The sequence below is a fragment of the Anas acuta genome, chromosome 18 (assembly GCF_963932015.1).
Source record: "Anas acuta chromosome 18, bAnaAcu1.1, whole genome shotgun sequence".
NCBI lineage: Eukaryota > Metazoa > Chordata > Aves > Anseriformes > Anatidae > Anas > Anas acuta.
This window is the reverse complement of record NC_088996.1, coordinates 3,672,984-3,689,002: the sequence shown is the minus strand read 5'-3', so window position 1 is coordinate 3,689,002 and position 16,019 is coordinate 3,672,984. Positions and strand designations below refer to the sequence as shown.

Genomic DNA, 16,019 nt, shown 5'->3' with positions numbered 1-16,019 from the left:
CTGGAGCCTCACACTGCTTTTCACGAGGCACGGCTCTATGAATTTAGCTGACAAAATCTTGGACAGTTGAGGCCATATTTTCAAGATTGCTCAGCACCAGCAGGCAGGGCTGGGGGAGACCCAGCTGCAAGGAGACCCAAGCACCCCAGGGCTTGGGCAGAGCCGTGGGGTGGATGAGGACAGTGCCATCCCCCTCCAGCCTCCTGCGACCAGGGACCAGGGCGTGAAGCTGTGCTGAGGAGGAGGACAGGGCCTACAGACTTCTGAACTTCCTCACGTAGACCATAGGATCTGCAGAGAAAAGAGTCCAGTAGAACATTAATTACTTATTTTGATGCTTGCTGATGGGAATGGGGTTGACTTCTCCCCATATGCCAACTGGGGAACTCACCCCATTATCGGGAATGGACACAGACCCTAGAAATGAACTTCTCCCCTGACCAGAAAACAGAAGTGATACATATGGATGCAAAACACCTAAAAGCACCACCAAAAATAACAACACTTTGCGGTTTATTTAAGAAATAAGAGGGGAAAGAGCCCAGCCCCAGCTCTTTGCACTTCGATGTCACTGGGATGCCACGTCCAGACGGTGCCATCAGGCATGTACACTAGATGGCACTCCACCTTGCTGCGAAGGGATGGCGAGCAGAGGCTGTCCTGAAGCTCCTAAACCATGAGATTAGTGGGGATGAAGACACTTAAAACCACTCGTGACAGGCAAAGGTCCCTCTGTAGCTGCCTCCCTGGTGCCCTCATCACCTCAAAGTCATGGTACCACCTTGGTTGGAAAAGGCCTTCGAGGTCATCAAGCCCAACCATCAGCCTGACCTACAGCATCCCAGCACCACACCATGTCTTGTAAACACCTCCAGCAACAGGGACCCCACTGCCTCCCTGGGCAGCCCCTTCCAGCACTTGCCCACCCTGTCCATGAATAAATTCTCCCTGATATCCGATGTAACCCACCCCTGGCACACCTTGAGGCCGCGCCCTTGCTTCCCTCCACTTGCCACCTGAGGGCTGTGAGGCCTGCCCTCAGCCTCCTCTCCAGACCGAGCCGCCCCAGTTCCCCCAGTGGCTCCCCCCAGCTCCTCTCTGCCAGCCCCTTCATGGCTGTGCCACTGTCCTTTGCCCAGGCCCAAGCAGCTCAGTGCCCTTCTGGTGCTGAGGGGCCCGAATCTGAACGTGGCACTCGAGGTGTGGGCTCACTGGTGCTGTGCACGAGGGCACGAGCCCTTCTCTGTCCTGCTGGCCAAACCCAGCACAGAAGGTGACAGTCCCTGGCTGGACAGAGAAAAGCTGGGACCTACCAGTGAACCTGGCCCAAAACGTGGCTCTATTCAGGCTTCAGGACCTCTGCCAGCAGGGCCGGTGGGCTTCTTCTTCTTGGAGTGGTGTTTAACCCACAGAGTAACACAAGAAGCTCAGAGCCTAAATACCACCTTATCTCTGGAAAGACGTATCACAGACACAAGGCAGTGACATCCCTTCCATTTTACAGGTGGGCAAACTGAGGCACACCAAGACATCAGCCAAGCACAACCTTCAAACTATTTCAAACCTTTAGCAAAATGTCCTGGAGTATCTGAGTCCAGATCCACCCCCCCAAAGGCAGCGGCAAAGCACGTGAGCATCAGAACCAGTTACTGTCCTTTTATAACAACCCCTTGGCCAGGAGACCAACCCTGTCTTTGCGCCTGTCTCAGCCTATCTCCACCTGTTGTTTACACTGAATTATCTGTGCTTTGGGGCCAAGACCATCTTTTGTTCCTTTTTTATACAGCACCTGGCACAATGAACTCAGTACAAGATATCTGATTACACAGTTAATAAATAAACAAGGACCTTGATCATCTTTAGCATGTGGTTGTCCAAGGCTGCAATTTTCAGAGAAACTGCTGCAGGCTGCGCCCAACGCTATTAGAAATTCAGATGTGTTTGGGAGACGCGATGTTCTCAGGACAAGGAGGAGGCGTTGCTCAACCAGAACTGCTTACAAGCAGGCGTGCACCTACCAGGGAGCAGAAAACCAAAACAACTCAAACTCGGCGTTGAATGGCACAAGCCACGTCCTGGGCAGGGCACATTCTGAATGCCCCACCAAAGACCTGGTGCTCCTTGCAGAGGCTGCAAAGCTGGGTGATAAGATCACTCCAAGGTGACTATTGCTACAGCAGCATCCTCCCACAGATGTTTGCATCAAGGTCCTTTCTCCTTTCTGCCGTTCATGAACTGTACTCACTCTCCAAAGTCTTCTCTGCCACCACCCATGCCCTTTTGTGCCCTGCGCCCACGCTCCCCTGCTCACTTCCAGGAGTACAAAGCACTCCCAGATGGTGCTGCTGAATTACGGGGACCACGAAGCCCCCTGGACCTCCAGGCCATCCACCACTGCAGGAGTGGTCCAACTCCTCCGTCCCCTGGGCTCTGATTTCACTGTGACTCGAGGCTGGGAAAGTGCACCAGAAGGTGGGATGCAGCTGCAAGCAGCTGCTCTAAGCTGCTCCCCCCTGCTCTCAAACAAACCTCCTTGTCCTCCATCCCAGACCTCTTCTGAGACATTCTCTGTTCCCTTTGACTCAGAAACATCACTGGTTGCCTAGACTAAAAAAATGAAGGGAAAAAAAAAAAAAAAGCCTTGGAGAAAAATCCCCAGAGGACATTAATTAGGAGTCAGAGAACTCCCCAGCTCTGGGAGCACCAGGGAGGAGCGATGCTTAAACTCCCAACCTGACGGGGTAACTTTGAAGCACCTTTCATCTCCCCCTGGATCGGGTGTAATCTAATGACATTAGCTTGGCTTCGCTCTGGTGGAGTTTGGCACTGGTGCTGCAGAGGCAGGGAGATTAAAACATATGAAATAAATGTTCCTGGGGTGACTGACAGTCTAATGACATTCCAACAGGCAGCTCAATCAGCACGAGACTAACAAAGGATCAGAGGGAACCAGCCAGACTCGCAATATCACCCACAAACACAGATTTTGTTTTTATTCCAGCCTTTTTTTTTTTTTTTTTTTTTTCCCACTTGACTGGATTAGCCCCCATTCTGGAGTTGTCCCCAGGCTGTATACAGCCGTACTCGGGGTGGGGGATGGCAGCTGAACACTGTTAAAACACATGCTCACCTGCTATTGAACTCTGGGAGCTCAATAGCCTTGTTCAGGGCTGGAGCAGTGATTTCTGTGCTGGGAAGTCAATGAGAGCATTGTGGGCTGCCCCCTCCCTCCTTTTGTCCCCGTACAAATAGGAGACTCGCAACCCCGAAACGGAGAAAGCTGCTTTCGGTGCACAGCTTCCCTTGATATTCAACCCACACACGAGCACGGAGGTGTCACACTTACCAAATTAAATCACTCAGATTGTTTTTTTAAAATCAGCCTCTCTGTAGGACAGCTGCCTTCCTGCCCAGACACAATGCCAGCTAAAAGGCGAGCGATTATTCCACTTGATTAACGGACGGCGCTGTCCATTGCTTTTGTGCACTGGGGCACCCCGGGACTTCCCCGAGCCAAGCTCCCACCTTCATCCACCTCCAGGCACCACCATCTACGCGGTGCTTCAGCATCACCATGCAACACCATGCACCCCAAGCTCATCGCCCCAGTCATCCTGCACCCCACAGCTGGCACCAGGGATGCTCTTTTGTTTTCAGGAGGAACCGCGGTCCCCTTCATGCCCAAGACCCCACAGCCATGGCCTCGAAGCCTGCAGGTGGCACCCCTGTGACAGCCCAGCCCCGTGCTCCCCAGGGACCCGTGACCAAGCCCGGGGTCCCCATCCCAGTCCACACCACTCGGTGCCAACCAGCAAGCCGTGTCACTGCAAACAGCCAGGAGCATTTTGTTCCCTTCAACAGGGCGCTCGCCACCCGTGCCGGCTTCCTGCGGGCGCTGAAAGCAAACCCAAGTGTTTATACCTTGTAATGATGCTGTTTAGTCTGACTGCTGGGAAACAGAAATGCACGTGAAACCTAAGACTCTGATGCCAAAGATAAGAAATCAGGACCCCTGGCAAACATCTGGCGATTTCCCCAGCACTGAACCCTCATCAAAGATTACAACAAACCCACGAAGGGAGAGGAAGAGAGAGTTTTTTTTTTTTTTTTTTTTTTTTTTGAGTATTTACTGGTCACTGGTTACCAGCGGGCTGACACCACAGCCCTGCCATCACGACGGGACTGTGTGCGTTAGCAAAGATTGCTCATACAAGCAAAGCTGGCAAGATTAGGTCTCAAAGGAATAATCCCATACAAAGAATTCACTGTACCTCAGCCTCCACAGGGCTAATAAAAAAATGGTGAAATCCAGTACATCAAATACCAGCACAAACAAACTGCAGCAATTAATGGGAGCACTCATGTACCAAATGCTAAAACATAATGATTACACAAACAGCCTGCAGGGCAGCACCTCGAATGAGTAAGAGCTGCAAGATCAAGACCAAACCTCTGGAAAATTAAATCCCCTGTGCTGAGGACCGCACTACGCGCTAAATGCCCGTGGCTCCTCCTCTGTCTAGGTCTGCTCTCCTCGCCCAGGCACCAGTTCCTGACCCTAGCGGGGCTATCCCACCCCTGCCTGCTCCCCAGGGCTTCGAGAGCATCCTCAATAAATGGGCTTTTCTGCATACCCACCATAAATTTCAGTAGATGCCACCCGAAAGCCATGTGTTTATTTTTCAAAGTCAAGGCTTGATTAAAGTTCTTGAGGTTTGCAGATTCCTTATAAACGTTTCCTCTCTGATACAGGGTCAGCATGTGGAAATTGGATAAGTGCGCACTAAAAATATAATTCTGTAGACAGCTCCAGCCCACACAAAAGGAAATCTTTCCTCTCGGAGAACCCACACTGCTGCCTGCAGAAACCCGGCGCGTTCCTGACACCGGCGGATACACAAGGAAGCTCATCGCTTCCACGTGTTAAGACTTTACATAAACACTCGGACTGTCAGTACTATCCTACTCCACATTTTGGTACTGTCACCACAAGCTGAGCCAAAATCAGCCTCCCTTCTCTGCTGGTAGCGGGGCTTAACTTGAAAGTAAAACAAGCTCCGGGGGTACCCCAAATCCTCCCCGTTTTGCTTGTTCATTCACGAAAGCCACAAACACAGACACACTATGCACAAGAGCAGCTTCTCCCGCGCCCCAAGCAATTCTTTCTGCAGGGATCTGCCAACATGCGCTCCTCTTAACTTTAAAACACGCGAGGAAAACATCTGAACACCAATAATGACAACGCTGCTCCTTGGCCTCGCTGTTTGCTTTCTTTTAAAAGGGACACCTTTCTTTGGTTTAACCAAACACTGGTTAATTGAAAGAAGAACCCCAGCTACATTTTTTTTATTATTATTTTTTTTTTAAGGCAGGTGAACACAGGGGTTGTGCTCCTGGCACTGACAGCTTTGGTTACCCGTACCAGGGCTGCTGCAACATTTGCCTGGGAAATATGGGAAAGGTGCTTGTAGGGGCTGTGTCTGCAGGCTGTGGGTGGCAGGAGGCAGCAATAGGATGCTGTGCAAGGGGTGGCTCGGCTGGGACTCGGGCTACCAGCGGGTTTCCCAAAAATCCACACACCCGAGGTTTGGGGCTTTTCTCCTACACCCCAACATCCCCCTCACATCCCCGGGGCGAGGGGAGCATCCCCAGGCAGGAGCAACACAGGGGGCTGGGGACCGGGGGGAGAGGGGGGACCGGGGGTTTGGGGACCGGGGTGGCGGCGAGCAGGGAGCGGGGTCTGGGGAGGGGAGAAGCGGGCTCCGGGGGGACGCGGAGCTGGGGGAAGCGGGGGAAGGCTTGGGGTCGGGGCTGGGGGAAGGGGCCGGGAGGCTGGGCGGCCAGCGGGGGGCAGTGCTGGCTTGGGCATGGCCCGGCCCGGCCCCGCGGCACGGCTGCCAGCCCCGTCCCATCCCGTGCCGTGCCCTACCTGTACCAGGCGAGGCCCCGCTCGTAGTTGCGGTCGAAGAAATGGGGCTCGGCGCCGACGGCGCGCACGTCGGGGTGCACCCGCAGGAACTCCAGCAGCGCCCGCGTCCCCCCCTTCTTCACGCCGATGATGACGGCCTGCGGCAGCCGCTTGCTGCCTTCCCCCAGCAGCGATGTCAGGGTGCCGGGGGTCCCCGCAGCGCTGCCCCCGCCGCCGCCGCCGGAGCCCCCCGGGCGGCTCCCCCCGGCTCCGGGCAGCATCTCCGGGCCGGCCCCCGCCGCCTCCTGTCGCCGCCGCCGCTGCTGCTGCTTGAGCCGCTGCAGCAGCCGCTTCCTCCTCGCCGCAGCCGCCTGCCAGGGGGGCAGCTCGGCGGAGCCCCCCAGGTACCCCCCGCCGCCCCCTTCCTCCTCCTCCGAGGCGGCGCCGGCTGCGATGATGGGTCCGGGCAGGGTCTGGCAGCGGTCGGCCAGGCAGTAGAAGACGTAGAGGGACATGAGGAGGGAGCAGAGCATCACCAGGAACTTCTTGAAGATGCTGCGGGGCAGCGGCTCGGCGGCGGGGGCTGTCGCCGAGCTCCCGGCCATGCTCCCCCCGGGCGGCGGCCGGGCGCCCTGGCCATGCTCCGCCGCCGCCCCGCAGCGCTCAGCAGCGGCGACAGCGACAGCGGGGGGGGGCCGAGCCCCGCAGCATCCCCGCCGCCCCCCGGGGCTCGCCGCGGAGCCGCTTCAAGGGGGGCATCCCCCGTTGAGGGGGGAGGAAGAGGAGGAGGAGGAGGAGGAGGAAGGAGGAAGGTGGAGGGATGCTGCTGCTGCTGCTGCTGCTGCTGCTGCTGGTGGTGTCGTCGCCGCCGCCCCCGGGGCCGGCCGGGGAAGCGCTGCCGGGGTGGGGGGCTCGGAGCGGGGCCCCCACGTGCGGTGCCGGCCGCGGCAAAGTTCGGCCGAGCCGGGAGCGAGGAGGGGAAGGGACGGGAGGGAGCCGAGGCCAATGGCACGGAGGGGGAGGGACCGGGAAACGCCCCCCCGGAGGGATGGGCAGAGCCGAGCCGAGCCGGGCCGGGCGGGCGCAGGGAAGGGGCAGCGCTGGGGGGTCCCTCAATGTCCCTACCCCCCAATCCCTGTGTCACCGCCAGCCTTGGGGGTGTCCCCCTTCCTTCCCCCCCCCCCCCCCCCCAGGTCACCGCCAGCCTCACTCTGCTCTCGGCAGCAGCGGGATGGAGTCGGGCTGTCTGTCCGTCCCTCCGTCTGTCTGTCCGCCCAGGTGCTCGGGCTGCCCCCGGCCCCCCCCCCGGCCCAGCCCAAATTCCCCATTTTCCCGGCCCTGGCGCACACAGATCCTCGCTGTGCCCGGAGCAGCCCCCGGCAGCCCGCCAGGGCTGTAAAACTCCCTCGGGACCGCGGGCAGCCCAGCACCGGACCCAAACTCAGCTTTTTCCCCTCTCACATCAGCAAACTGCCCGCAGCCTGCCCGCAGGACCTGGAGGAAATTTCCACAGCCCCATCAGGAGGCTGCTCTCCGAGTTTTCTCCTTTCTTTGCTCTCCTCCGAGAGCACGAAACACGTACGAGGAGCTATCAGCTCCGTGCCTCGGCTGCCTGCTTCTAAGGGCTTCGTTATTTCATTGCCTGTGGGAATGGCCTTTTAATTTGAAATGTTTGTCATAGATTATAGACTTTTTAAACAAACTTGCACATGAAACACTTGACTTAGATCTTTTTTTTTTTTTTTTTCCTCCCCTCTGTTTGGTGTGGACCTAGCTAAGGAATTAAACTTCAACCACTTGGAAGGAAAGCTGGTGTATCTACAAATTATTCAATGAAAAGAGGAAAAAAATTGCAATGAATAATAATCAGCCATCTGCAGAGCTGGCTGACTAATAAAAACGTGTTTCCAAATAGTAAACAGGCCAAAATTAATAACAAATGCTATTTGCAATGAATTATTCTATTAGATCTTCTCCCAACTTTATGACATTTTTCCTCTCTAAGCAAAGAAACTTATCTCAAACGTATGGATTTCCAAAGCCATACCCACCCCAGCTGCACGGCAGCCAGATCACTTCATCTGAAGTTCGCGAGCCCAATTCCAAGCCGTGTGTCTGGAGCCCTCACCATACCGCAGCGTTTCAGGTATTTCAGTGCTTCAACATGTAAGTAGATGCCTGGTGTGATTTACAAAAGGCTATAAGCAGGTTAGGCCCCTAATACCTCTAGGCAACTACTTACCTCATTAGGAACCTAAATGCCTTTATAAGTCGGGGCTGTGATCCCAAGCTCATTGAAGTCAATGAAAAGACTTCGCTGACATCAATGGGCTTTGGAGCGGGCCCTGCAGAAGGAATGCGATCAATGGAAAGTGCTCTGACTTCTTCCTGCTGCTTATTATGATGCTCCTTTCTGGACACTTAGAACAATGCTCCGTTTTCAGTTTGATTAAATGGTCATTTCCAGCAGAGGAAACAAGAAGGAGATGGAGCACCGAGTCTGCCACGGGGCTGGGGCTTCGGCGCAGGACTCATGGTGCCTGCTGCTTTCCTCCTGCATTGTCCTGGAAACATGGGTGAGAATCTCAGCTTTCCTTAAAAAAAATCACCAGTTGCCTAGAGAAAACAGGACCAGAGTCTATTTAAAAGTTTTAGAGTCTAGAAAGCAATAAGCCAAATATATCTGTATTTAAAACAGCCGTACGGTCTGTAGGGATGTAAGGCAATCTCGCAATTTCTTTCAGAGCCTGACTCATCGCTCCTGCATGCTGGGGCCGAAGGCACTGGGGGCTCCAGCAGCAGCTCTCTGACAAGGAGGGTGTCTGACCTGCTGGGAAGAGCAAGCTGGGGAAATTGAGACGTGAAAAGTTTCCTGCCCTGTACCCCACATCATTGAAAACTCTGTTAGCACAGCTGCAAATAAAAAGCTACTTGGGGGTTCATTTGCAGACCAATTTTGTTCTTAGTTTGGGATGAGTTTCTCCTGGTACCAAGGCCCTTTGCTGAATGATGTTTGGTAAAGGTAGAAAAACTGGGCGGATGATGTCTTCATATCCGCTTCTGAGAATTTCCACCCTGATCTGTTTGGCCCTCCTGCCACAATACCCCCTGAGGCATAACGTGGGGTGTTTTTTTTTTAGAAGCTTGGAAAAAAAGGTGCTTTTTGTTTTACTCAGCCTCTTACACAACTGACTACACATTTTTACAGCGGCCTCATTTCTTTCCCCTTAAATTTCTCACCCCTTGACCATTCCACCCATTTCAATGCCGCTCACACCCCGTGTCCCACACGTGCATGGCTCTCCAGTGCCCACAGTCCCCTCACTGGTGGCCGCATGGTGGAGGCGAGCCCTGGTCCCAGCGGGCGGCAGGGCTGCTGCTCGCTCTGGCACGGGGATGGTCCTGGCAGCTTCTCCCCTCCAGTCCTGTTTGCACTTGCTCCTTGTGCTGCTTGGCTGTACTTCTCTGCTTTTATCTCTTTATTATTGTATTGCTCCCCGCCTCGAGGGACGCCCTGCTGCACGAGATGTTTCTGCTGCCACCCCTGAGCGTGAGCAGGGCTCTTCTCCCAGCTGCTGCCAAAATCTCCCTCCAGCAGCAGCAGCAGCCCGTTAACGAGGCTTCCTGCAGCTTGCCCAGTTTGGGATGCCCTTCCCCTGGGGTCCCCTTTTTGGGACAGTGAGTAGGCAGACCTGCCTGCCAGCAGAGCCTCTGACAAGTGAGCCTGTCCAGGGTTCAGTTCTGCCTGGTCCTCTGCCCCTGGGCAAGCAGGAGCTGGAGACCTGGCTCCCAGCCCTGGATATTTCCAGGTGTTCCTGTATGACCAGCAGGGCTCAGGAAAAGGCTTCAAGCCCAGATGCCTCCTGAATACGCAGCCCACTCCAGCCCCCCCTGCTCGGCTGTATTTTTTCCCCTTTCCCACTGACCCGTAGCGTAGATGGGATCAGGGGTTAAACTGGGAGTGTGGTGGAAAAGGGACTGGGGAGCCCGAGGCGAGCGCAGCTTAAGGAGTGATTATAAGGTCTGGAGGCAAAGGGAGCCGCTGCCTGTCAGGGAGCTGCTCCCGAAGAAAACATCCCATTGTAGCGGGGAGCGGACTTTGGGACAGGGCAGAGGGAAGCAGATTGATAACCAAGGGGCAACGTGACCCCGCATGGGCTCCCACAACAAAAGCCCCTTCATCTACAATGAATGGGAACAATAGCTAATGGGGACAGGCCACAGCAGCCCGCGGGTTCGCGAGCCCAAAGGAGAGGGAGGAGGCGATGGAGGGTCCTGTCGTACCCAAATCCTCTATTGATCTCTGTAATCTCCTGGGCTTTCCCCCCTTGAAATCACATGGGAAGTTCAAGGACTTCTTGTGGTGACGTGTATTGTTCCGTATAACCAGTGGGACCCGCAGCCTCAGTGCCAAGGATGAGCCACTGCTGTCACCAGGATGCCCTGGGCAGTCCCCAACCCAGGTGGCAGCGGTGGCAGGAGGGATGTTGGTCCTCATCCGTGTGCTTTCTGGTTCCTGGGCCTTCCCACCAAGCCTTTTGGGGCTGAATACAAGTGAACAGAGCCTGGCACAGTGGGGTGCCAGCCAGATGCTCCCCTAGCCTTAAAGAAAGGATTTGTGGTCCTTCACTTGTGGGCTCCTTAGGGCATAATAAAGGGCAGCGGCTGAGCCATGTGGTGGGGACATCCCCAGGGGAGGCTGCAGTGGGCACAGGGCTGGCAAATGTGTCCCGAAGTATTCAGACACACGCACTGAAAATGTGGGGACAGGATTATTTTATTTTTTTTTGGACAAGTGGATCCACAGGGAACGTCATAGAGAGCAGAAAAAAAAAAAAGGAAAAAAATATTTGTGGGAGTATATTTATTCTGCATTCAGTTAACCTGACAAAATGACTTAACCCATTGCAGAATATCGAATGCCCGCCCCCAGAAAGCAAACAGACCTGTGAGCAGAAAGCAGACGAAGTCTTCCTCCTGCTTTGGCTGAGGCAGGAGGCAACAAATCCAATACCCGCTGCCTGGCCCTGGCGCTGGGAGCCAGCTCCGTCCCCCTCGTATCCGATGCCTCCTCCCCAGCGGCGGTGGAGACGGGGCCAACTTGATTAGGGAGTTGGCAAGGGATGTGAGGACATCTGGGAGGCCTCGGGTCGGAGCATGAATTAATAAGAGCTGGTAAGAGGAGGAGGCTGAATGGGATTCGAGGCCCTGGCAGGAGCTCGGGGAGCCCCACGGATGGAGGGGAGGGATGCTCACCACCGCGACGGAGGGATCGTGCTGGTGCACCACCACCTAGGGGGTGAAAGGGCTGACGTTTGAATGAGCCCCGTTTGTCCTCCCCTGAGTTATACTGGCTGTGATTTATCTGTATGATTTATGGGCCAGTGGGACTGATCTTGCCTCCCAGCAGCTTGCTGAAGCTGCAGCTCCCGGCTGTGTTTTTGGTGACCCACTGCTGTCCTGGGCCCCCTGCTGCCCCCTTGGCACCTACGTTCCCTCCCCAGCTGGTGTCCCTGAGTGCCCCAGGCTCATGACATGGATGAACTGGGGCAGACACCGAGATGGGCACACGAGCAGCAGCACCTCCCTCCATCAGCTATAGGGTGGGGGGTCTGGGTGCTGCCTGCTGGGGTCTGGGTGCTGCACGCAGGGGGTTGGGTGCTATTTGGGGGGCTTGGGTGCTGCTTTGTGGGGTCTGGGTGCTGACGTGTCCATACCTACAGCCTGCGGTGTGGGGTACGCTATTCAGGCAACCCTGCCTGTTGGCTTTGTAGCCCAGCTGGCAAACCAAAGGGATCACCAGCTCCCCAACGTCACCAGAGCTCCTCAGCCATTGCAGGCAAATATTTACAAGAGCTCTCCCAGGGAAACCCATAAAGCGTTCCCTGGTATAGCTTTCGGAGCATCACTCCAGACAGCTATATTAGCTGGAACATGAAGTAGTTACACTCCTGCTGCTCTTCCTGGGCTTTTGAAACAGATACTTGTCTCTTTTATTACCTTTGTTTGTGTCTCATTTTATTTGTGCGCTGCGTGCTTCGTTCTGCTGGCTTTGGTACGGTTGTGACCGGCTACGGCTTGGAACAACAATAAATACCGTCTGGGCCTTTTGTACTTTTTAATAATATTCCCCACTTAAAAAAAAAAAAAAAAGGAGCCAAGCCAGACAATGAAAACAATACAGGGAAAATTAAACCCTAAATCTGCATTTATGGTTCCGTATTAAACACACAGGGAAGGCTGCTTTCAAACTGTCAACAAAACTTTTTTTTTTTTATATTCTTTTTCCTATTACAAATGTGGTTTTGGGGAAAGTGAAGAAAGTTTTAGGGAGAAGGGTTGGCTTTTGAAATTTTGTCTGTGCTGGCAAGGTTCCTTTGGTCCAGGATGGGCTTGGTGGCTGGAGAAAATTACCACAGGGACCAGAGTGAGGATGGGAGCTACCCGTGTCCTGGCTTCATTCATCCTGAGAGGGCAAAGCCTTGTTGCTCCCCAAACCCTAACCCAGGGGCACTGAAGTTAAGGGAAGACTTTAATGACACTAGTGGATATCAAGTGGTGCTTGGAGAGCATCGAGGGCTGGGACAGGGCAGCTGAGCCGAGCAGAAGAGCCTGGGCTGGAATGAAGGTCGGGGCCGTGAGCCCTTCACAGGAGGTTTTTGGGAACAACTCGTCCTTAACGCAGTGATGGTATGGGGCGGGGGAGGCTCGCCCTTACCTTGTGACCCCTTGAAACACCCCAGGAGGCACAAGCCTTGGAGATGTCAGCACCTGGGCAGGGTTTGTCCCCAGCCATGGGGACACGGTGTGACCACAGCTCCGCGCCCCGGCTGAGCGGCGCTGGTGACAGCTCCACGTCCTGCCTCGGCTGGGCTGGGGAGAGTGCTTTAAAAGGAAGCAAAGCAGTAACACAGCATTAGTTCCTGCTGGAAGGGCGAACGAGAGACGCGCATTCCTGCCTTGTATGGGAAATTTGGCCCGCTGACATCACCCCGGGAGTTTGGGCTGAATTCTGTATTCTGAGCATCCCATCCGCAGACGGAGCACTCCTGCTAGGCGCTGCTGCAGGCGCTGCCAGCTCAGGGAAGGCTCGGCTTCAGCTGCGGGTGAAGTCATGCCTGGAGCACTCCTGGGTCTTCCACGGGTGATGAACGACTGCTAAAACCATGGGATGGGGGGAGCCTGCCCTGTTGTGCTCATGTCCAGCATCTCTGTCTTACCAGCCACAGCTGGACCAGCCCAGGGAGATGTGGTCACCTCGTGGGCATGGTGAGAGGGGCCAAGATGAGATCAGGTTGGTCTGAACCTGCTGGTAACCTACAGCATCTCCTCTTGGCCTCCACAAGCCATGCACTAAGCAGATATTTTATTTAACAGTCCTCAGCCTCCCCCTTCCCACCCTCTCTGCTCCCTCCTGGCTTCCACATCTGCCCATGAGCCTTTCACGTCCCCCTGGGAGCTGCCAGAGGCACCAGTGGCAAGGCTCTGGGAGCACTCAGTCTCTGCTAAAGGTGGGAAAAGCTTGGCCTTGAGGTTCCCCTTCATTTTGTGATCTTGTGTCCCAGCACAGAGGTCTCCAAAGGGATGTTCGTGTCTGCGTGTGAGCAATCGCACCGGGTGCATGCACAGGCGAGCAGCGGTATGGGTGTGCGTAGGGCTGTGGGGGTGTCTGCGTGTTTGCAGTGTGCAAGCTCTACATACGGGCACGCCACGCATATTTTTCATTGAGGGTTGCGTGTGTTCATAGGCTTCTCTGCACGGATGTTCACAGAAAAGCAGCCTCGTGTGCGTTTTTCAGCACACACCCATGTGCATATTGGTGACTCGATAGCCAGGAGGGAAATGGGTGAGGACACTGAGCATCATCACGTGCTGTGTCACTGCCAGGTTTCATTTCCCTGTCCTGTGCATCGGTGAGGGGCAGGAGGAGGCGACAGCCACGCTGTGCTCCTCGCAGCCTGGACGGGGGCAGCCACGCTGTGGGCTGTGGTTTTGCCTCGCCGGCTTCTTTGCGTCGGTGGATTTTTTTCTTCCCGTCTGCTAATATCAACAAAACCTGCCAGGGCACCTCCTCGCCGGGGCTCCCTGCGAGCGAGCGCGACATACTTGGAGCATGCAGTCAGCTTTTCCAGCCAGTCCACACGGCCGGAGTAAACTGTCTAAGCACCGTCAGAACCACTTTATAAACTCAGGATGGGGAGGAGATGATGGATGGCTCCACACTGGACATGACACAGCTTCTACACTTCCCTGTATTTATAATATTTGTGCATGCCCCTACCTCAAAGCTTGACAGGGCTGGTCCCATTCACTCAGAGATATGAATTTGGCACAGCCTGACATAAACTCCATCGCTTCGGGCCACCAAGGGAGAACCATTGTTATAAACTTTCGCCCCTCTTTTCCCCCCTTCCAGTCGCATTATTTCTTTACAAGCCAGCAAGAACAGAACCAAATGTTTCACATCTGTTCTCACCGCCTGGCCATTTGCATGAGAATTGTTCTCGAGGTCTCCACGAGCGCCGCGCTCTGGCCGGGGGCCGGAGCCGGGCACTGCTCCTGCCAGATGTCCGGGCTCTGCACAAAAGACACGGGCCCTCAGCTTTAACAAATCACCTACTTTCGGGATCTAAGCACTCTGGAGATGTGTCGGCTGCTCTTTTTTTCCAGGCGGTGTCGTGGAGCTGGTTCTCACCCCTGGGTCAGGCCTTTGAACCCCCTGTTGGAGGGGTTTGGTGGTGCTGGTTTTGCCAAGGGTGGGCAGCGCATCGGAGAGGCTGATGGCAGGGGCAGCCCTTCTGCAATCCGTCAGGAATGGTAATTCTCATGGTAGGTCATTTCCTGCAGGGGTTCAGCACCACCCGGAAAATCCTTGAAAAACAGGCCCCCCTTTCCCAGGGGGGTGTCCGTTTTAAAGACAAGAAAATCTCCGCTACTCCATTGTCTCCCTGCTTGCCAAAAGCATCTCCTGCACGCCTGCTGCCCCTGTAGCCCCTGCCCCTGCTCCAGGTGCTGGGGCTGGTGGCGAGGTTTGGGGCCACCACTTTTGGGGGCTGTTTGTTCTCTTCCCGGCAGTGCTGGGCGTTAGGAGCTGCTAGATGGCTGGCAGAGCAGTGGATGAAAGAAAGCGTTGAGGTAAGCTGGGAAAAACTGCTTTGGAAATTCTAGCAGAGAGTGTAACAGTTGAAGCCCCTCTCCTCCAACCGCACAAGCTGCTCTGATCCCACTCCCAATTTAGCTGATGCGCTTATAAGTCTTCTAAGCCCTGGGATTTTTCTGAGGAAAATTAATGTGTATGGAGAAGTTTTCATGGCTCCATGGCCTGCAGGGCTTCTCCAGTCCAGGCCTGTGGCTCAGCCCTGGTGTGGGAGATGCTGGGTGGCCCTCCTGCTCCTCTTGGGGGCTGTAATGTAGAGCACAGCTCCCAGGTGCTTTCAGCTCCATGTCCTGAAGACTTCAAGATGGGAATCATGCCCCATAATGAAGATTATCCCAGGTAGGAGTTATTGGGACAGCCCACTAGGTCTGTTCATGGGGCTGTCTGGCCTCGAGCTGGCAAGCTGATTTTGTGTGGAGGCATCTGAGCACTGTCCGTGTGGTTTGTGGTGGTTCCCACGAGCTGGGAATCACCCCGTGGGGACATTCAGGGAAGGCAGAGTGACCCCACAGGAACCGGCACCTGCTGGGGTCACGATCCCCAGCTGCAAAATCCTCCTTTGGTCCTTTCCAAGCATTTGACTGCATTTTGGAGAACTCCCAGCCACAAAGGCAATACAGATTGTGCATCAATTCAGCTCCCTTGGTCAGTAGGTACCATGATCGTGAGTGATGGGCAGCATCAGGAAAGCCAAGCGATGCCACCTCCTCGTCACATCCAGGCTCACTGAGTGCAGAAGGCACCGGCTGCTCGCACGCTCGACCCTGCAGGGCTCAAGCAGGTTGGACCCCAAGCCTTAATCCCACCTCTGTGCCAGGCTCCCCACTCATCGCAGCGGGCAATGCCCCATGTCCCCACATGTCCCCAGGTCTGCACTGCAGGCTGGCTGTCACCAGCAGCAAGGGTGCACGGGCTTTCTGCTCCATCCCAAATTCAAAGAGGAATGAAAAAATG

General features: G+C 55.1%; 1 protein-coding gene across 1 annotated transcript in view; it reads right to left on the bottom strand.

Moving 5' to 3' along the window:
- Positions 1-6,885, bottom strand: part of HS3ST3A1 (heparan sulfate-glucosamine 3-sulfotransferase 3A1) — a 29,290-nt gene extending 22,405 nt beyond the window's left edge. The window contains exon 1 of the mRNA XM_068654936.1: positions 5,930-6,885. Coding sequence (XP_068511037.1) covers positions 5,930-6,513 — 584 coding nt within the window. The 5' untranslated portion in view covers positions 6,514-6,885. The remainder of the gene's footprint in view (positions 1-5,929) is intronic.
- Between the last annotated feature and the right edge of the window lie 9,134 nt (positions 6,886-16,019).